At 36.5% G+C, this 22,930-nt stretch overlaps 1 protein-coding gene across 1 annotated transcript in view; it reads left to right on the top strand.

Annotated features, from left to right (window-relative positions):
- The window catches only part of UNC13C (unc-13 homolog C), a 215,474-nt gene that overhangs the window by 89,881 nt on the left and 102,663 nt on the right, over positions 1 to 22,930 (top strand). The window contains exons 13-16 of the mRNA XM_067305207.1: positions 7,946 to 8,096; positions 11,359 to 11,427; positions 12,793 to 12,882; positions 13,958 to 14,086. Of these exons, the coding sequence (XP_067161308.1) occupies positions 7,946 to 8,096; positions 11,359 to 11,427; positions 12,793 to 12,882; positions 13,958 to 14,086 (439 nt within the window). The remainder of the gene's footprint in view (positions 1 to 7,945; positions 8,097 to 11,358; positions 11,428 to 12,792; positions 12,883 to 13,957; positions 14,087 to 22,930) is intronic.

Below are 22,930 nucleotides of genomic sequence, written 5' to 3' on the forward strand. Positions count from 1 at the left end.
TGACTACAAATTGAAAGCAAGTGCAGTAGGAAAGTGAATTCGATATTGGTAGTCACAAGTAATTTACACAGGAAACCAAGGCTAAGGTTTCATTGCCCCCATACTCATGTCTGTTTGCATTTTAAAATGTTGCATGTTGATAATGAGCAATCCGTATTTCAGGGGTAAGCCACATATTTCTTGCTCAAGTTAGCTGGGAATAAAAATCACTAGCAAACATGATCTTAATTAATGTATGAAATATTTGAATAAGAAAGGAGCTGTTTGATATATATTGTTTTGCTTATTCATCTGCAGACACGTCTCTCAGTAAGTGCATTCAGACTGTAGGGAGAAGAGTAGTGAAGACATTGTAGATCTGTCCTGGGGAGTTTTCTTTTGGACTGTTATCAGTTGGCTTTAATTGTGTTTATGAAATCATGTCTTCCTCCTGGAACACCTTTAAGAATTAGGAGAAAATTTACAGCTTTTTGATTTGGAAGATTGAATGATCAGATCCCATGTGGTAATGATGTCTTCCTATGAAAAGAAAAGCAATTTTCTAATACAGAACAGAGAGAGAATTTGAATGTAATCAATTGGCCCAAAGGAACACTGTGTGAGTGTTTTTTGCTCAGATATCTAGTTGCAGAACATTTCTATTCCATGTCTCATGGTAACACTGTAAATTAAAATGTTTGTAGCTATTAACGCACAAGTAACTGTGCTTTCATAGGCAATTGCCCAGGTCCCGGAGAGCATCCACATGCTTCTTGTACACTCTCTTAAATTTGTGTGAGTTTTAGGGTTTTGCTAATGAGCTGCTCTTTTTGTCTGATTGCAATTTTTAAAATTCACATCTATCTGCAGTTTAAAAACATCTATTGTATAATATTTCAGCACCACTTAATGTTAGAAGGGCTTGACCCTTCTCGGTATGGGTAGGCAGCATATGCTGGAGTAGGGGCATATGCCACTCTGCATTTCTGAATGCAACATAAAGTTAAACAAGCCTTCCTAAAATAATACTACCTAGAACAACTTGGCATTCTGTTCTGCTGTGATAATGAATAATCTTATTCATCTATCATTTCAAGTTCGTCCTGGTGGCTGTCTCATCTATGATCCTTCCAGTAGACCCTGACGATTTGTTGATGTCTCTCAAATTAGTATTTATTTATTTATATCCATTCCTTCAGAGCACAGAAATTATATTTTCAAAAGGATAATCCTGTTTTTCCCAAGGCACTAAGTATATGCATCGATTGCAATCATGGCAGCTTGGCAAAGATAAACAAGAATTTAGATCAGTTTATTATTTCAGTGCCAGACCACTTTAAGGCAAATCAGTCCAATGGGTGACCAACTGAAAATCCTGGAAACATAAAGCTCTTTTTCTCTCTTAACCAGCCTCAACAAAGAAAGTCTGCATTTTCTGTGGTTCAAATCATGTGATGATTTGATCAGTGTTTAATTCTAGATAAGCAGGTGATTACCTGTGCACAACTGAAGAGTGGCTGGAATATACATATCTACCCAAAAGACCTCACATGGGTGATCGCTAATCCACATTGATCATTGTTCTACAGTAAGATTTTTTTCATTAAACTTGTAAAGAGAACAAAATCAGGTGTGACTGTACACTCAGTCTACCAAGACTTTAGAGACAGAAACATCCACATTTTTATGAGACTGAAACATAGACAGTTCTTCCCTAAATGATGCCCACTTAGTAGGGCTGTTTACACTCATTTCAAGATACAGATTCCAGCTGCCCAGCTTCAAGTAAGCAAGGAAATCTGCTTGCAAGTAACCAGCTTGTGAGTAAGTAACCACGGAATTCACATGAACAGAAACTCAGCCTTTGACCCCCCCACCAAAACCTAACAACAAAATAAAACAAAAAGGCTGCTTATCCTGGAGTAACTGTGGCTGTTTGAAAAGACTTGACCACAGAGATTCCATAATCCACTCTTCTTTTTTACAGCTATTGTATTCCTCCACTCCTCATGGTGTCTGTATTGGAAAAAGAGATAAAAGACAATTATAGCCATTCTTATGTGAGCTGACTAGAGAATTTTTTGTGATGGATAGCAGTCAACTAGACAGTGTTAGTTACATGAATGATTCGCATATATGCCCAGAAGTGAATGCACATATGTGTGGTAGAAAGGGGAGGGGGGGGAAGGTTTGACCAAAAACAGATTAAAGAAAGTGGCAGAACAGCTCAGTGATTCAAATGTCCTTTATTTTGAGGACTGCAGTGGTGAATGGTGATTTATGCTGTAAATTCAATGGCTTACAGGAGTCACAGCAGAAGGAAGGCTTATTACATACTTGTATTAAGCCATCTGTCCACCAGCAATACAAAATAATTTTGTTTCTCTTGTTCCTCTTTCAACCTAATTCATTTCCCTTAAGAAGACAAAAAGCAGGGCATGTATTGAAACAGCATATTGAAACAGACTAGGCACTGAAATTATATGTAACATCGGCATCCTGGACTTACTCTGTAGTGGAGTCAAGTGAAATAAAAGCTCTGTTATGATCTTCTCATCTTGCTCATCTTGCCGGCAAGAGTCAGCACAGGTAGAACCTAATGCTTCTAACTCAAAAACATAGTTCTCATTCCAGCAGGTTAACTGTCATTGGATATGCCATCTTGTTCTCCTGCTCTTCTTCAATTAATGTGGCTGCATTGCAAAAAGCACACAAATCACCCATTAAGGTAATTTTCATTGATAGCTTTGGCTTACTTAATAGTGCACATTAATTAACCTTGTTTTCTGTGCTATAGTCTCTGTGCTGATTCATGCTAGCAGGAAGATTAGAAGAATTACAGGCACTACATGTTGGTTGTGAACTTGCATTGTAAGAAAGTGGCAAAATAAAGCCAGCAACCCTGGGTTTAGATGTGCTGAGTGACTGTAGTTTGAACCATGAAATATTACTCTTAAAAAATGTGAGACTCTTGGCAATAGTTGCTGTGACATCATGTGCCCATTAGAAAGTGTTAGTTATTACTCATGGTATTGATTGCTGGTTTTGGAGATCTACAAAGGCAAAGAAGGAAGTTTTCTTGTTTTTATTTTGACTTCTTAATTAGCAAGCAGAAGCAATGCAAGTGGTTGCAGATTTGAGTCATGACCCGTATTGCAACTGATAAACTTAATCAGTTCTGTGAACTGTATAGATTTTTTAAATGAGGCAGAGAAGCAAAAATTCACATAACTTGACACAGTTAATTTATCATCAGTTTCACTAACCAATTAGAGCTGAAACAGTGTAGTAATCTAAATAAGCACATAACTAAATTACATCAATCAGCTTAAATTATCCTAACGTAAAATTAATACAGTGAGGGGTCACACCAAATTATGTCATTGACACTATAAAGTCATATATTAACAATATAAAAGACTATAACTTGGTGTTGATCTTGTCAGAGGAGAATTTGTAGAGGTTCCCATTTCTTGTCAGTGTAAGATTCCAAGTCAGTTTATTGACTGAGCTTGTAATGGGTGTAGTGATGGATAGCACATATGTTTCCATAGGAATTAAGTATCCATTCCAGTCTTAGATCTGTTGGGCTGCCTTTCTAGGGATAGAAGACGCCTACCATTTGGATAGTGATCTCAACTCAAGAATAAAACAACCAGTTTCAGTCCACATATCTTACCTTTTAAATTAATACTTTCTTAATCACTCTAAGGATCCGCCTTCATGCTTTTGGAGGCATTATGTGGATTCAAATGTTCAGGGAAATGAGAATGGCCCAAACTTTTGTCCAGCCTTTTACTTAGACCATTACCAGATGATCTGGTAGGCAGGGAGTTCCCAAGTAGGCTTTTGAAACAGAGATCAAAATAGGGAAGAAGCATGGCCACACATTCTTAAACTTTAAATATTCTTCTGCTACCTAGCTTAGCAGAGTAGTAGACTGACCAATTTACTGCAGGGTGAACCAAGCTAAGTTGGTCCCTGACAATCTCAGAACCACAAAAACAGGAAGTGTTTTTATGCGGTCTTTGGCCTGATGTAGAATATGAAGAAAAGAAAGTAGATTGTGACCTGTAATTCTCCACCTGTTGGGGATGCTTTAACTCTACTTCTGTTGCTATTGTTTGCCTCTCATTTGTCTTGAGATTTTTAATCAGAAAATATCTGTAAATAATGAGAACTGGAAAATTTATATTTTTAAATTATTTTTATCCTATTCTAAAATGTACTCTACCACTGGAGTTTGCTACTGCTCCTGAAAATATGTCATTAAGCTCCCCCAATAACAGCAATTTAAATATTGCACACTTCAGATTTCAGTTATGTTGATACAGGAAGGGAAGCACATTTAGATTGTTTTAATTGTTTGGTCACTAAGATAATCTTATTGCAAACTGAATTCAGAGTACTTGATTTTAGTGATCTAATGTCTTTAACCAAAATATGAGAAAAAATAAGCTTTTTCTAAGAATTGTTGCTTATTTTTCTTTAAATGAGTAATCTCTTTGCTTTTCTTTTACAACTTTATACAGTCTCTTGTCATATGCCAGCTTTTGTAAAATGTTTTCCAAAGTATCCTTTCTGTCTATAGCAGAAGTTCCTAGCTGTGCTGCTATGCTACTGGTAGTAGGCCAACTGCTTTTGAAGTGACATGGGTATGTGTGTGCTGGGTGGTGACAGCCACAGCTCCCCACTCTGCTCCAGTGTAATCTTTGTTATAAAATACAGAGTAAGTGCATCCCAGCACCAGTAATAGATTGCACACAAGAAGGACTGGGATGCTTCACTCATCATCATCCAGCACAGCTACACTACTGTATACCCACTTATAGTTCAGGATGCCAGGGGGAGCCAGTAGTGTGGGGTAGGGTGTGACTTCCAACTGTAAGGTTGGACTTGGAGCCCCAGTTTACCTCATTTGTAGAGATGGGGTGTTAGAAAGGTAGCTTGGAGGATAAAATTTTGGTTGAATCAAATAAGAACAGGTATATGGTATACCACAAGTCTATGGTACGAAATTCCAGATGGAAGGGCCTGTAAATTTGAGGGAGAGGGATAGTAAGAGGGTGAAAAAGTGAGGGAGCATTTGGAATCATGTATTTGCGAAGTTAAAGAATATGTGCAGTAACACCTAGAATCCATGGACTGTTCCTTGGTCTATATAAAGGTTTCCATTTGAAAAGGGAACCCTTTAAATTTGTTAGTGTGATGAACTGTAGATATTGTCTGAAAATCTGTATAGCTACATAAATATATGAATAATCTGTAAACTCAGTCTTAAAACATAGTTTATTTAGTGAGACACCTCAGATAAATCAGGCTTTGCAGGATAGGTGCACTGGTATTATTTGCGTTTTGATCAGAACCAGGTGAACCAGAACCAAGTGAAAAAACTGAGACATAGTTTCAATGTCTATGTCCTGTCCCAAATGGAAAGCTCCAGCCCTTTACAGGGCTCTGATTAACATTAGCATGCACTTAGCAAAATGTGCTTTTATAATTTTAAACTTCCTAATGCTTCGGAATGACAGAAAACAAAAGGAAAAAGGAAATTCTGTCATTCTCATTGCACTTGATTAGCAGTCACTATCACAAGTATAGGTCGTAATAGTTTTTTGTTGTTGTTTTTGGTTGGTTGGGTTTTTTTTTACAGATGCTGAGTCTTAATTTTAATATCTATGGATATCCATTTACTCTGAACTCTCAGGAAGCTCAACTGTCATGAGCAATGACAGAACAGAGATAATATTCTAAAAACAACTCAGTAGGATAAACTGTAGCTTCTGGCTTTGAAAGCAAATCTTCTGAAAATTTGCTCAGCAGCTGTAGAATTGCTTTAAAATAATCTTACCACTTTTGGGGAGCCTGCACAAAATAAATAAAGAAATAGAGATGAGTACTGGAAAGAATGCAGGCATTCTTGTCACTTTTGATCTCATCAAACGCCACGCCATGATTGATCACACCGCATGTAAAGGGCAGGATTTCTGGCAGGGTTAGCCAAGCCAGGATAGTTCCTTCTCCTTTTTCCAAATACCTTTCTCCAAGTTGGGTTTGTGTTCAAGATAGAAGCCCAGTCCAGCCCTTGGGTAGCTCCATGTGAATAAGAACCATCAGAAGACATCCTACTGAACTTAAAATGTAGACCCAAACTATTTTTTCCAGAGTCTGTCATTTCTCTTGTGGGCAGCTAGTACAATCTCAGTGGCTCCTCTCTGCTGCTGACTGCCCCTTTTGTCTGCCTCTTCTCCCCTCAGCAGAGCGTATGTTGAAAATACGACTCTAAGAGTCAGTGGAGTTATTGGTTCCTTCTTGTCTAGAGTTCAGCATTCCTTATACAATAAGGATCCTTAGACCCACTTGAAGATTTTGGGGAGTAATTCTAGGTCAACAGTACAATTATATGTTAATTATTTTGGGTATCAAATTTTTTAAGAATGGTTCTGTCATCTCTACATACATTTCTCAAAATGCATGTGAAGAATAGATCAGCTGAGATTTCTATTAACTTTAAAGATTAACTGAAACTGGTGAAAATCACCTGACATCACAGTTGTATTTTATACAAAGGAACTGTATGGTTTTACAGGTTATAGGAAACATAGGTGACATGCTGAAGCATTTTCCTAGCCAGTAGGTAGCTGCCTGATGTTTTTGTCAAATTCGTGTTGTCGTATTTAAAAGCACCCCTGAAAAATACTAGCATTGAATAAAGGTTCTGTAGTATTATCCCTATAAGCCACGTAGCTTGGAACGCTGAGTTCTAGTCCTGCCTGAGGTGATTGATTTGGTGTGTAGACTTGAGCAACTTTCCTCAATTTTGTAAAATGGAGATAATAGCACTTAATTATCTACCTTCCAGGAATGCTGAGAAATGTTTGCAAAGCACTTTGAACACAAGTGGCATGATACAAGCTTTAAGCATCGATATATATTACCACATCAGAACAAGACTATGTGGTGTGTAAGTCCAGCATGAAAATACTTGAAAGAGAATATAATGTTAGAGAAAGCCTAGGAACTGGGAGTATGAGGCTCACCCAATCTTTTATCCTTCTTTTCTTATTGCTACTGCCAGCCTCAGCCTTCAGTAGCTGTTCCAGTAGTCTACCTCACTGCATAAATATGTTCATGCCCCTATTTCTATGCTGTGTATATGCAGCACACAGATAAACTGTGGCTTTAACCACCCTTTTAGTTCAATCCCATGCCACACGAATGTCAGTGCTGTAGCTTCTCTCCAGGATCCAAGTGTTCCAGATCTAGGGAGCTGGAGAGAAGCTATAGGCTTATGGGGGAACATAAATCTGTTCCTACTCAACAGGAGATGGGAGCTTAAAACCTTTCCCCTCTTGAAGCCCCAAACCTGCTCAATGACAGATTTTCCCTTTCTTTGAAAGTAACATTTTCCAACATGGAGCTGGTTCAGTGTTTAACAGACTTGTTAAGTAACCTTTACTTAACCTGAACCACAGTGGAACAATTTCAGCCATGGCCAAAGTCAAACCAAGGTAAAACCAAAGGTGACTTGATGTCTCACTTTTCAGTAATAAAGTAACCTAAAATACAAGCTACAGCCAATTGTTGATTTGAGCCTTTTTGTCAGTATAGATAAATGCTTCTCTACTGGAGTACAGATCTCTTGTGGCCTATTATGGTGACAACCTCATGTTTGAATTTAAGTTTGTGTTTAATAATTAATGTATTGTTTAATAACAAGATATTCAAATCATATTTTTATATTCAGAATTAGCTGAGTAAGAAGGAAATGTGAATTTGGTGTGTTCAGTTTAAAAATACCTCTGGCAATTATGTCAAATATGTCTGGATTCTTGTCATGTACGTCTGTACAATTGTCCATGAGAGTGCTTGACATTTACACCACTGGAGCTGAAAAGAAACTGTGGTGAGAGAATGTGCAGAATCCTTCCCACCTTTAATAACTGTTAATTTGTTTGAATTGTAGGCACTTTTCCTGTCTATCTTCTAAATATATGTGCCCTGGTGTGCCAGCAGTTATGAGTACGTTGTTGGCCAACATAAATGCTTTCTATGCTCATACTACAGCCACAACTAACGTATCTGCCTCAGATCGGTTTGCTGCTACTAATTTTGGGGTAAGTAGACTTGCTTTTTAATAGAATACTAATCTTACTCTTTATTTTCTAATATATGATACAATATTAAATTCAAAATTCAAATTTCAAAAGAAGTCATTTTAAAGAATGAGAGCTGTTGTTAGCTTTTTGAAATTTTTCCCTGAATCTTTTCAATCAATCAGTGTAAAGGCTAAAGAAGATATTATTATCCTTTTAAACTCCTTATTTAGTGGTATGTAGGGTATATGGGGTGGTAGACATGCATAATAATAAAGTCTTGAATGGCAGTTTTTGTTTTTATTGTAATGGGGCATGCAAACTACTAACTGCACTGTACTAGCTATAGATTGCATTTGCTTTCTTGGGTTGTATAGACTTATAAAAGTGTCGTCAGTAAACTCATATAAACCTAATGGATATAGCCGTAAATATTTGTAGGTAATAACTTGTATATAATGATGGACTTTTTTTGTTGAAATAACGGATGCTTTGTCCAAGTCCTGGATTTATGTCTCAGAAATGTTGAGCAGAAGGCCAGCATGTTGTGGTCCTTATTTCTTCTCTACTTTCTGTCTGTGGACACATACCTTTCACTGTTCAGTGACAAGCCTATTGTGAGCTTGCCTCAGAAAGGATAACTGGTCTTTCCTTAAGTACTCCAACTGCATTTGACTGATAAAGGCTTATAGAAAACCTACAAATAAATGGAGGTGATGCTTATGTGACAACCCTCTGAACTACCCACTTGTCCTGCAGTTACTCTACCTGTAGGGCTTTCCATTATCCTTGCACAGATTATGAACTGTGAGGTCTCCCTTTCATCTCGCAGACTGGCCGTGAGCTCACCCTCTGGTTGACCCAGTGAACATGGAACTAATCATACTATTGGGAGAATTGCAAAGATGGCCTCTATCCACCTGACATGATCTCTGTGTAGCAAAGAATAGCACAACTGGTGACGTAGCTTGCACCAGTGAAGGAAAGAGAGTTCCTGATATAACTGACTGTCTCTCGTTGTCATCTGCACCTCTCTGCTTTATTAGCTTTCTCCATCCTTATCACCTGATGATCACCTGTTGGTGCAACAGGAACAGTGTCCACAGGAACTAACTATTAGTTTGCATTTCATCCACAGCCATCTTTGAGATAAAACTGTTTTCTATAAAACTCACCTTGTGTAGTAATAATACCATAATACCAAAGATTGATTTTTTTTTTATTATTGCCGAATCCTGAGTGTTGTTAGGGTCTGATGCAACTGCTTACCACTATAAAGAATTCTAAATACTCCTAAAGTAGTACTAACATGAATATATTTTCAGATTTAAGGGATGTCATAACTTTGCAAAATGTTTTCCATTAAATAAGTCATGAATTTTAGGTCCATTCAGTAATTTTTTAGAAAAATATTTATTTTAAATATCTATGTATTTTTCTTTTAAGTATTAATTCTGGTTGAAGCACTTGCATGTAAATGTGACCAGGACTAGGTCTTTAGTTTGGAGACAGCATGTTCTTGAACTGGAACTTTATCTCTTGCTGCTAGTGTTTTGCTTTGAAAGAAGAATAGTAATGCTGCCCCATTGCTATAAAGTAAAAAAGTTTTATAGATGAAAAACACTATCAGACTATTTATGATTTAATTACAGTATTACCGTGATAGTGGAATATTGCTCTGAACTTACTGAGGTTCTATTGTACAAGCTAATTGATGGTTTATTATGAAATGGTTCTAAATCTTTGGAGAAATGAGACTACACTTTCAACATTCAGGTCCTATTAGACTTTTGGGTTTCATCCAGCTTGTGAAGTTTAGAATGTTTTTACTGGATTTTCTATTCTTTGTTTCCATTTTGCTAATGATCAGAATTACTTTCCTTTATCCTCAGATTGGAGAGAGATTAAGTCCTCTCTCTGATGTTAATGCCAGTTTTCTTTTGATGCAAATTCCAATCCAATTCATAGTTCAACAGATGGATAAAAAGACAGTAGTAGGCATCACTAATAGAGATTTGGGGCTCTTTTTTCAAACAATTGATTTACAGGAAAAAGATTATTTTTCTCTCTTGGGTCAAAAGACATTTGTTAGTGTATAGCTGCACACCATTCATCAAAAAGAACATCTGAATTTCAAGTCCTCAGGCAGCAGCTGGGACAGATTTGGCTTACTGAGTATTTCAGTACAGATTTATAATGTGACAAAAAATTCCCTTTTTATTCATCCCTTAAGGGAACTGTGCCAAACTAGTGGCTTAGGGTGTAGGTTAGTGTTCCACGATGGATAACAGCCGGCGCAGAAAGTACTCGTTTCATTTTGCTGCACATCTTATTTCAGGAATGGTGTGGATAAAATCACACACTCTGAGAGCTCGGACCTTGCTACTTCCAACAGTCTGCTCCTTTCACGTAGGCTGGCAAGGATTTCTGCACGTTTTTGTGCGGTGGACTATAGAGTATGTTTTAACATGAAGATTGGTATTTAGAATCTCTAATCAGTATTGGAAATGGCACAGCTCACCTCGGTATCTCACAGCAAAATGTTTTCATTGCACCTTCATCTATCAAGATAACAAGTTCATCTCCACATTTAAAAGGGAAAACTGTAACTACATAGTATTATTTGGCTTATTGTCACAAAGCCACTTTTTCTGGTTTTATTTTCAGTCACATACTTTTATATCAAATTGTGCTCCAAATGAACAGTGTTTCTTACATCTTAAAGGCAGGAGAAAGTGGGGGTTTTTTTCCAAGAGTGTAAGCAATTACAAGTCAAATATAAAAATTTAATAAGCTGGTCTTCTTTAATAAGCCATGGTAACATAACTTAACACTTTGGGCTTTAAACTGAATTGATGCCATTGTTGCATTTTTGGTCAGAGACTTCAGGCAGTGTTTTATAGTTTCTAGATATTTTGAGTTATTTGTTTAAAAATGCATCAGCTATTAAGAAAGGAAAATACTGTATAGGAGAGTCTACTTCACCTCACTAATGTGTTACACAGCCACGCAGTGTTGAATGCATACCAGGTAAATCACAGTATAGAATAGAAAGCAAAAGCAAAGTGCTAAAAAAATACATTTCCCAGCTTTGAAACACAGCTATTTCATACCAGTACTTTTATATGGAGCGTTGCAAAACAATCTATCTTTCAAACTGATTAAGAATGGAAAGCAGGAGATTATATGCTTTCTGGAAAAAAAAAAAAAGTGAGCTATGGTCATACCATCAGTTACAGAAACTTGGCAATTCTTATGCAACATTCTTGTTTTCTTTTTACAGAGAGAAAAGTTTATAAAACTGCTGGATCAATTGCACAATTCTCTGAGGATTGACTTATCTAAATACAGGGTATGTCCAAAATATCCTACCTAGAGGACAAATCAAATGTTTTGGGTTTTTTTATAAATATCTATGTGTGCTTTATCTGCTTAAAGGAGTTTGAGAGATTAATCCCTCTTGTGGTGTAGAAGCTGAAAATATTGGGTGCTGACAGGAGAGCCCAAATCCTTGGGAACAAAAACTTCAGGATTTAAGCATTTTAACAACAATAATTTTCCAGTTTGAACAAATCATTCTTTTCTTTCCAAAATCTAATAGCCAAGAATGGGCAAAAGGATGGCCAGACATTCAAGAAAAAGAACAGAATTGAAGGACTTTGATTTAATTAATCCACAACTTAATTAACTTAATTCATCTGGGAATTACCTTCACTGATTTATATAGTGCAAATCACAGTTCCTGCTGCATTTATTTTGAGAGGGTGACATCTTTGCTAAGGCCTCCATGCTATGATCCTAGGAATTTTGAAAGAGAGTTGTCTCAAAGTTAGGAATTCTAGTTTCATTTCTGTCTTACAGAGGTTCTTTCTGCTGAGGTAAGCTCCAAAACCAACTTTTCTGGGAAGAAGCATGCACTGAATACCTGCCAATTGCCATATCATTCTCAGCTCCCTCTCTCTCATGAAACTTTTGGATGGTCTGCAAATGAATAGGGCTCCATTAGTTAGGGCTCTCTTTCAGTTTCTAGGCTGGGCAGCCTCCAGCTCAGGGATTTCTCTGTTCATCTGGCCTGCTTTCTAAAACTGAAAGAGGGAAGGAATGTTTAAAAGAACCCCAAGGTCTCTAAGGTAGTAGAAAGTGCACAGTTTTTAAGACCAAAATCTTCATGCAGCAGATATGTTCGTTCTAGGTTCTTTGAATTTTAAGGGATGTTATCGAGCTTTTTTTGGAACATGTATTTGGCTGCTGTTTTGTTAGTACAAAGCCATTTAAATAACACCGCTTCCCCTCAGTCTTCCTGCTAACCTAGAGAAAATAGCAAAAATTTCATGTATAATTCCTTCATTAAGCTTACGATTGAATTTATGCCTGCAAGTGATGTATGTGCCATAGAAAATCCACAGATGATTTACATTAGCATCATTTCCAAAGCATTTCTGTAGTATTTTTTACTCCATTAATGGTTTAAAAAAATCACAGTATTTTAAATCATTCATATTACAATCAAAGACAGTAGGGTTATCAGAAGTGCTCCCATTCAGGTCAAAGGCACACTTATTACTGACTTCCTCATAGGCAGAACTGAGGCAACAGTTGAACATTTTAATGCTTCCAAGCAGCATCTTTGTTTTCCTGGAGGGTTTTTTTCTTAGCTGTTCAGGGATCTTGCCTTTAACTCCCCTTTCACGTGATTCCTCTCTTCCTGATTCACCAGGATAATTTTCCTGCCAGCAATTCTGAAAGACTTCAAGATCTGAAATCAACTGTGGACCTGCTAACCAGCATCACTTTTTTTCGAATGAAGGTATTGTACTTTATCTGCACAAAGACTTTAAAAAAAATGCAGTTGCCATTTGTTTTCCAGGAAGTTCATACCCAATTTTCTACTCTTAATTATTGCTATCAAAACCTAGAGATTAAGGAATGCTTTTGCTATTCTAGTTTCTCAATGCAGTTCATCTACTTCAGTTTTAAATTAAATCTCTCAGTTTACTGAAGTGAAGTTGTCTTATTCAGACTTTGTATTATCGTTGTGGTAAAATAAAGCTGTTCTTGAGAAATGAGCAACTGTCTTTTCATTTTTTTAATAATTAGTTTTACCATGTCTGAATGCAACAAGAAATTTGCCTATTTAATTAATTTAATGTCAAGACACATAAAGCAAAATCAGTTGGACTGCTTAGGAACATGTATCATATAGAATAATGTTTTCATAGTAGTATCATGATATTATGTGTCAAACAGCAAAATACAACATTAGATCATACTATGCTTGCTTTAGTTATTCCAAATATTGATATCTAGGTGGTCAAGATCTGAACTGTTTTTAGAATGAGAATAGTACAAATTGGTATTACTGGATGAGAATACAGAAACGCAAATGAGATTTATCACAATCATTTGTGATTTCAGTGTGTTAGGCACTGTATAATGAAAATAAAAATGATTCATTAAGATGAAGTTCAAAATAATGTATCATATAGTGGAGTAAAAAGCTGAACTTCTTGCTTTAAAAAATGAGGGGCTATTTGGGCAGATATTCTGATTCAGAGGAAAGCACGTAATTATATGGTTTAATGATTTCCTAAAGAGGAAAGCCTAAAGACTCATGTGTGCCTCTTTCATTATATGAACAATTTCATTCTGGTAAAATTCAGTGATACAGTTCATTTGCTTAACTTCAGCATGTGTTTTGATGCACCTTTAAACTAAGGCAGCCTTAAGTCAACATAATGTAAATGTTATTTTTATCATTATTATATTTCATCACTTTTTATCCTGTATTAGAGAACTATATTCATTACAATACTTGCATTTATTTCTATTCCATCTAATTCTGAAATTCTATCATTTTGTGGTTTTGTGAAATATTTTATTAGGTCCTTGAATTGCAGAGCCCACCTCGAGCCAGTACTGTGGTGAAAGATTGTGTAAGAGCCTGTTTGGACTCAACTTACAAATACATTTTTGACAATTGCTATGACCTCTACTCGCAGCTAATGGATCAGGTAAGGTTAATGTGCAGTTTGCTCATTGCTTATTCATGAGCAAGCCATTCCTCATTCATTATTGTTAGTTTACAATAAGTAAATACAAACAGTTCTGGTGTTCCTTTATACCAAAGCATTCTGATTGTTTTTGCTTTATTTATGTGAAAAGGAGCAGCATATAGTAAATAAACTTGCAGATGGCTACAAACACTGAAATGATTAACAAGATGAATTTCAAAATGAAAATGTCAACTCATAAATTCATTTTTTCACATTGGAGGAGACAATAAAATTGTCCGGTGACTTTATGGAAGATGAAATTAGATGGATTACTGTTCATTTAAGATCTATAATTAGCAAATAATTTTTTAAAAAGCAATATTTCTTCAAAAACAATTAAGTGGCTTCATCCAGAGATTTATATAAATTTCCCTTCAGTGACTGTAGAAAAGAAACATCACTTGCTGAAAATGATGTACTGTCTTTCCAGTACTTCAGGTTTATATTTTAATGACTGTGATGCATATTGGATCCAAGCTTTAGTAGCTGCCTCGAGAAAGATGAAGTGCCTTTGCCACAAAGTGCCTTTATGTATTTTAGATTAAGAATGTTGATGCTACATGATAATAGACATCAGATTTTATCTGAAAGCGCATTTCTCTTGAGTTCAAACTAGGAATACTAGCAGGTGTGTCTCTGCATTCTAGGGGAGCCAGTTCATACTATATTCAACTTTTCTGAAATAAGAATGGATTTACTTATATTTTATTCCAGTTATGAGGAAACTCATCTCTAGCTCTCAAACTTTGAACACAAGAATCTCTCACTACCACCTATAGGCAGAACTTTTCTTCTAGAAAATCAGTTGAGTGTATTGAGCTGTAGTAAGGACTGTCTGATAAACACAAAATTCAGTAACCTCAAGCCTTCATGTATGCAAGCAGTGGCATCAACCCACACTGAGTAAGAAAGTTCTGAATGATTATTTGTCAGTTTTGTATTGATTTTTGCTGTTGGGTAACAAAAAGTTCTTAAATGATTTGAATTTCTGTTAAGGTGCCTGAAATTGATCTTTGCTCCAGCTACTTTGTCACCACTAAAAAAAATGCATATTATGTGGGGTGCAATATGTGAACTATAAATGATGTATTCATTACCTTTGTAAAAAGGTACAATTTGTTACACAGGTGCTTTGTTTATTTTGTCTTTATTTCTGTGAAATTACATTAGTGAGTGAATATATCCTGAAAATAATCCTGAAAGACATTTCTGGGGGAAAAAAATTATACTAGAATCCTACATAATGAATAAATAAGAAGAGCTGTATGGTGTCAGAACTTAGATGTAACTATCCTGTCATAAGGCCTAAGAGTGAGAGGGAAAGACGGCTGTGCAGTAATCTGTTTTTTGTACTCCGTAAGATATTCATCATGCATTCTTTCACTCAGTGCATATACATGTATTTATTCTCTGGTAGATTAAAATGCACAGTCTGTAACAGTATGAGTAAGAATGAGAAAAAGCTGCTTAAATTCATAGATTTTTTTCATACAATTACCAAATCCAAGATCCAGCTGAGGGCAGAATACACCTCTAAAGAAGCTTAATTGCAGGTCTAAAAAGTGACCGTCCCCTTCTCAGGAGTGCTTTACTGGCTGTAGACTGCTGTCATATTTTGTATTCTACGTATAATACCCGTGAGAACAGACATTATAACTATGAGAGAAGCTGAAACCTGAGAAGCTTTCAGAAATCACAGAAGGGCAAAAATATCAATATAACCCATTAGGGTGGTACACTCACAGCACAACAGAGGGGCCAGATAATAATAGCTCCACTTTGTAAAAAAGTCATGATTTCAACATTTGTTTTCCTTTCTCATCAGAGCAGAAGTGAGGCCTCTGGAAAATTTTCAGAAAAAAAAAGCCTTTGTAGAGGACCTTTGTATTGGTGCTGATAAATACTTACAAAAAGTGATTGTTTTAACAGTTTCTTAAAACCAGCGATTAGTTCTAGAGAACAGTAGGCCTTTTCATACCTTGTATAAAGGACTACTTGCATAGTGGCTCTCAGTTTTTTTCTGGCTAGGTCCCACTCGAGAAGACTACAGCATTGCAGTCATGGCTGGATCCATCTCTGTGCAACTTTGGAGATTATTTCATATTTTGCATATGCTCCTGTGGTGTTCATCAACATATTTATTAGTAAATATAGTTTGCTATGGGTATGTGCAGTAAATGCTAGATCTACAGCACAGAGCAGGTGTGTTGCAATAGAATGTCTAATTATTTGTCTTTCTAGGAATTGTAGTTACTTAAATTACTTTCCGCTTCTCGTCCTAACGTAAATGTATTTTATATATACTTCCTTCTTTTACTGAATCACTTAAGAATTACTGATGTAAACAAATTAGTCCTTTACTACTCCTTCCTGGCAGATGCCTTGGACAAATTCCTGTTTGTGCCCTCACTGTTATTTCTTTAAGAAACTGCCAACTCAGTTGAAACCCTTTTCCCCCTTAAACTGGGGTGCCATGTGGTTTTACTACCAGGTCTTTAAGTTTATTGAAATTAGGCTCTTAAGGTACATTGTTACATTGTTCTTTCTTTTCCCCAGGCATTTTTAGGAAAGCAATTTAGGTAAAAATGGCAATCCTTTCCATTCCTAGGCAACTTTCCACAGTGGCTAGTATTAAAGCTACAGGAGCTTCTCCTCCAATTGCTTTTTTTATCTCCAGTATCAAAACCCTGCCAACTACACAGTCCAAGAGTTTGCTGGAAAGTTTGGATTGGAATATGGAGTATCACTGTGCAACATTATATAGACGGTGTGTGAAAGTCAAAAGAGTGAAACTCTGAATCCAGGGCTTGTATTTTGTCCTTCAGGATACTGTATGCAGGAAGGGAAGATCATGTCAGTACTTAAGCAGTCTCTTCCTTCTCCTGCAGCTAACGTTCTTTCAAACTCTTGTACAAAATCAGACACCGGTAATGTGAGATAGGAATTAGTTTCACTGTAGATGAAACTGCATTTTCTGTGATTCAGGATGAGTTTGGAAGGTAACTGGGTGATGAGAATTAGCAAATACACCACACCATTTACATGTGGATCTTTCCACATGTATACTGTAGCAGTTAATCTCTGCCCAATTCTGTGTTTGTTACTCTTATTCTCCTTTTTCATGATACTTAGAGTTGGTGAATAATCTGCAGAAGCAAGTGTTCCACCAGAATTGCTTGGATTTTTTTGTACTGAGATAAATTATTTTATTTTTTTCAGAAGAAAAATGAACGAGAGGTAGGAGGGGAAAGAGTGGGTTGTGTAAAGAAAGTCTAGGAATGGTAGGCGAGGATATTTTGACACTTCTGAAACTAACTTGAAATAGCTACAGGTAACAAAGCATGAGTTATCATTAGCTTTAACTTTGAGAAGGTGGATGGGTGTGTAGAGCTACCCACTTCCCACAGGCATTTTCATTGCTCATTATACTTCTCAAATCTCATCTCTCTTCTCTCTGAGATGCCATTTTCTGTCCTCTTATGTTAACAGGTTTCTAGTTTTAAAATGTAGCATTATTTTTAAAGTATTGTTGTCCCTTATCTTTCAAAGGAAATCTGTTCTTTGTTTGTTTGTTGACCTTGATTGAGAATGTGTTTGGTTTGAGAGCATTAGACTGTTAAATCTGAGTATAGGGAGGGGTGCTTAGTGGTTTAATTTTATCCAACACTCTTTTACTCACATGACTGCAGATAATACGATGCTCACTTCCCCAGGTAGCTTTTACCCTAAACTAATCAAGAAACACTCTGAGTGCTCATATACATGTTTATTCTCCAACAGGTTATTTTGCAAACTGAGTAGCAGTATGAATTGGTAGAAAGAGCAGCTTGAGAGAGTTGCATACGTTTGCTATCATAAACAGTCCTGTTTTCTTGCTAACATTTACTCTGCAGTAATTTGGCCTTTTCTGTTAGATATAATATGAGCTTCTGCTAGACTGGATACTGTATAAGTCTGCAGAATTTATCAGCAGATGCTAGCTATTTTAGTAAACAGTGAAAAGTGGAATATGAATCAAAACTCATTTTGGTAATCTCACTTATGCATAGCATTATGGTACCTACACAGGCTTATTTGTATTTAAAAATCTTCACTTATTCTTTCTGTGAATTTGAAAAATAGATTAGCCTGTCTGTGTTCATAGATGACTTAAAAATGAAGGGATGTTATAGTCTTTCTGTTCTGGGAGAAAGTGTAAAACAAGTTTAAAATGACATCTGTCTCCAAATTATTTTTTTAGAGCAGAAGGATGGGCAAGGTGTCATTACGTTCTTTATCTATTAACATAGTTATTTTCAAGTCCTTGTACTTATGGTAGAGCAGTGCAAAATCCCAAAATAAAAGGTTCCATGAATATTCACTCAGCTGGAAAATTGAAATAACTGCAGCTTCACTGTATTTACTCATCTCTTCTGTTCTCTTTCAGCAAGTATTCCAGCAGATAAGTTTGTATGCAGGAATTTTAGCCAAACAAATATTTACAAACTGTAGATTTATGAGCACTAGCAAATACAAAGAAATTTTTAGTGAAAAATTGTAGAAAGCAAACTCTAAAATTAACGTAAATAGTCCATAATCAAAGTAACTCATCACTAATAGTAATCAAGCAACAATCAAATATAATCTTAATAACTGATAGGAAAAGTTTCGGTTTCACAGCTAGTGGGAGGCAGTTCTCAGGAATCTAATTTAATGAATCTAACTTTAATAGAGAGATGAGTAGGATCATTCAAATTACTACCTAAATTCTGCATCAGCTCTAGGGTTGCACGAAGAGACTGCGTTCTGCATTCTCCTCTTTTAGTCTATTACCAGTCTATTTGCACTTGCATTTACCCTCAGGAACAGTGTACGGTTTGTTGGAATCTATAGCTCTGGAAGTTTTCCAATGAATCCAGGTGCACTGCAGACTGGTTTGTGTGGTATCACAGTTATAATAATGAAGAAGTAACCAATATTGTAGTCAACATTTCATTAGCTTTATGCCCAAACCCCATAGTAAGGTGACCCCAAATCCGACCCTTAGGCCTTCTTTATTAACCGTTTTCTTACATCTGCTCGCCTCCCCGTCAGAGGAGGCCGCCTCCTCCCAGGGAGAGGAAAGGAAACTGAGTTCATCACTGCATGGTGGTGCAGCATAGCAAGTTCATATTCTCACTGCACAGCTGAGGTTTAGGCTGTGAGGAGTGAGAGCTGCAGCAGATGAACCCCAGAGCAGCAAGAAATGGTTCATACACGTGCCACCACCTGCTCCCACACAGGGGAAAGGTTGGCAGCTCTTGCCCTGTTCAGGCCCAGTGCTGGCTCAGGGCTTTACCATGGTTCATTGCTTGGCTGAATCGCATTGTGGGTGATGTTATGAAAAAGTGGAATCTAGACAGTCTATTTCAACAGCAGTGTTTTCATCTGGCCAGACTTGATAGATTCCTGCGTGTTATATATGCTATCTGTGTGTGTAACTCATGTTACCTTCTTCTGCATTTGCCTCTGTCTACAACCTAAAATTCTCTGAAGATGCCTGCCACAATATTTTTAGAAGATGTGTTTAATGTCTGAACGTGTGTAATTCTCTGATTTTGGGTGAAAATAGAACAAGGCACAATGGAAGCATGTGCCCTCAATATTGCATAGGAAGCTGGAGTTGGGAGGGTTGATCAATGTAAGAAGAGTGAGAAGAAAATCCCAAAATATGCTGTGCAGTCCCTGCTTTCTCTTTTTTTTATTGCTATCAGAAAGACAGTGACAGTTAGAAAGTAAATATCTTGCCACAGCATATCACCCCTAGTGGATGGCAATAATTCCTGGACTGAAGCATGGTAAATGCTAGCAGTATGCAGCAGCAGTATAGCTTTTGAAGCAATAAGGTTGGCAGGTGATTGTTTTTCTCTAGAAATATTATAATAACACATATAATAGTACATTCAAAAAATATGAAACGGGGGGATAAAGTTGTGCAGTAGTGAAAGCTGTTTACATCAGGGAGTCCTATTTTTCAGGCATGGAAATTTCAGTGCCAAATAATATTTGTTATGAGGAACCTTACTATATTTCCAAATTGCTTTAGATCTACTGAAAAGCTTCTAACTTTTCTTCAGAGCTGGCATGCAAAGGGAACTTCCAGACTTCTCCTTATGTTTTAGCATTGTGTATGATGGACAGCATGTTAGCCACAGTAACAGAAAAATCTTTGATAAAACACATTAGAACAATAGGATATATTTTTTCTGTGATTTTTGGAACCCAGTTCTGAGACTCCTCTATCAGGGAAAGACCAGTTCTTACAGATAAAATTGCTTGGCAGAAGCTTGTCCAAGATGACTAATTTGAAAGTCAAGTGAATCCAGTGGCAGCAGAGATCAGGTAAAGGAGAAAGTGACAAAAGCTGTACGACTTCAACCTTGCAGTTAGGGAGGGTAGTAGTAGTATTATCAGAAGAGATGAACAAATAACCTTGTTTGTTTTCCAAAGCCTTATACTCTTCAAGTATGAGCATGAGAATGGCCATACGAAGTCAGACAAAAGGTTCATCTGCTCCCATATCCTGTCTCTTACTGTGACCAAAAGTAGATGCATTGGGAAACTGAGTATAACAGCAGGTGGAAACAGATCGAAAGGCTCATTTTGTGGTTTCAGGTATCTCATACTAATGTCATAGCTTAATGTTTTATTCTGATTCTGCTCCAGTGTACTTATGGAAAATAGAAATGCTAATAATTTCAAGATGGAGTTCAGTGTGTTTGATTTAGAAATAACAAAATTATGGCCCATCTTGAGATGTCTGTATTCCCATTGAATTTACTCCATGAATATCCTTATCTAAACCAACAGAACTACTGATAGATCTGGGGAATGGAGAAGGGTATTATTACTTAGCCTTCCACAGCAAGGGTGTTTATGTGAACTAAGCAATACTTTTCTCTCTGTTGTGATCTCATTAATCCCTATTTTCAGTTGGTACTGAGGAATGATACATGGTATTTGGTTTCTCTTTCAAATATGAAAACAATTTAGGATACTAAGCAATAGCATTGCTCAGGTTCACAAATAAAAGGAGATACTCGTTCAGTGAAATTCCTCACACATTTTGGATGCATTTTGAGTGATTGCAAATGGCTTCTAAATAGATGGTAGAAGGCTGAATTTCCATTCTTTATGTGTACATACGTACATACTTTATATATATATATATATATATATAAAAATTGTGTGTGTGTGTATAAATATATATATAATGTAATATTTATGTATAAAGGTCTAAATGTTATACATACAATGCATATCGTGTATAACCTGTGTATACTCCCAAATAAATATTAACTAGAAGTTTAAAAACACTAAAGTACCACTAAAAGTAATATTTCATTGTCTACGGCTTCTGGTCTATATGATTACATTCTGTAGCCTTGGAGTAATCAGGGCTACTGCCCTGGCTTCCATTCAGCTTCCATTCCACCATTCTTTATATAGAAAATATGATTTTCTGAAATTTAGTGGGAAATCTGTACTTCTTCCTATCATTGATATTTGGTCACCCCTGTGGTGGAACTACTCACAGAAATGACTTCTGAAAGCCCTCCAATTTCTAATCTGCCCTTTTATTTTTTTAAAGCCTCATGTCTGCCTGGAGGCTTTTGTGTAAAGATTGTACAAAATCTCTCTGACTGTTTGGATTTTAAAATGAAAAACTAATTTTAACCTCTCTTTCAAAAAAAGGTGTTCAGTAAAACTAGCCAAAGCTTGACGCTTTCCTCAGTCATGGTCTGCATGCAGATTACTCTCTGAAATCATGGGGTTGTATTTACCAAAGTTGCACCCAGACAGGTGGTGTGTATTGACAGCAGAGTATAAAGAAATAAAAACAGAACAATCCTACATCCTAGCAGAATGTTTGTGTCCCACCATTCTTTGAGGAGACATGTCACCTACCAGTGCTGTGGTGCTTAAATGTCACAGTTCAGCCTTTGTCAGATAGATGCTTTAATTTAAATGGATAAGAATTTATCTACTGTTATTTTATTTGTCCTACAACAGACATTTTGTCCAACAAACTGGTAAAATCAATGATTGGAGAAGCTGAAAGCCCTGTGTTCCTCAATCCAGCCTTTGTAGATTTGTCTCAGGATATTACAGCTGTGGATTTTAATCCTACTTCACACTGTGCCTGAGGTAACTTTCCTAGCACTCAGCCAGTTCTCCGAGTGCAAAATATGTTCACTTGTCAAGAATTTAGCCTTTCTTTTCCCTTGAACTCACAAAAAACCTCTATCTTTTATGTTTTTATTTAAAAGAATAGTTATCCTTAAGACAAGAAGAAGCCAAGTCAATTAGTGTGAGTGTATATAAACCTGTACTGTCATGTCTGCACAGTGAGACATCATCTGGCATTGTTATTTGTTTTATGTTTGGTCTGCCAACAGATTAGGGATATCACCGTATCTGCCTTCGGCCAGTTGGTTATCGAGCTTTTAAGTGTAGGATCTACTTTAGTATCTTTGTATGCCATTTCTCCATTCTGTGCTTATGGACAGCCTTGCCACCCCAAGTAACACTACCAGGCATCAAGTTACTGTATGTAGTCTTTCTTAATGACTACTCAAAAAGAAAGAGGTTCTGCAATTGGCAAACTTTGATTTGTATCAATACTTCCTCAAAGCTCTCTTTTTTGGTTAGTGTAAGAGCAATCTGTGATTTTAGTTTGTTCAGGGAATTATGTATCCACCAAAAATTAAAGGTAGGCAACTTCAGAAAAATCATTATTTTAAAAAGTCATTAATAGTGTATCTGCTGACTGATCATTTTGTC

The sequence above is a fragment of the Apteryx mantelli genome, chromosome 15, assembly GCF_036417845.1.
Source record: "Apteryx mantelli isolate bAptMan1 chromosome 15, bAptMan1.hap1, whole genome shotgun sequence".
In the NCBI taxonomy this organism is placed as follows: Eukaryota; Metazoa; Chordata; class Aves; order Apterygiformes; family Apterygidae; genus Apteryx; species Apteryx mantelli.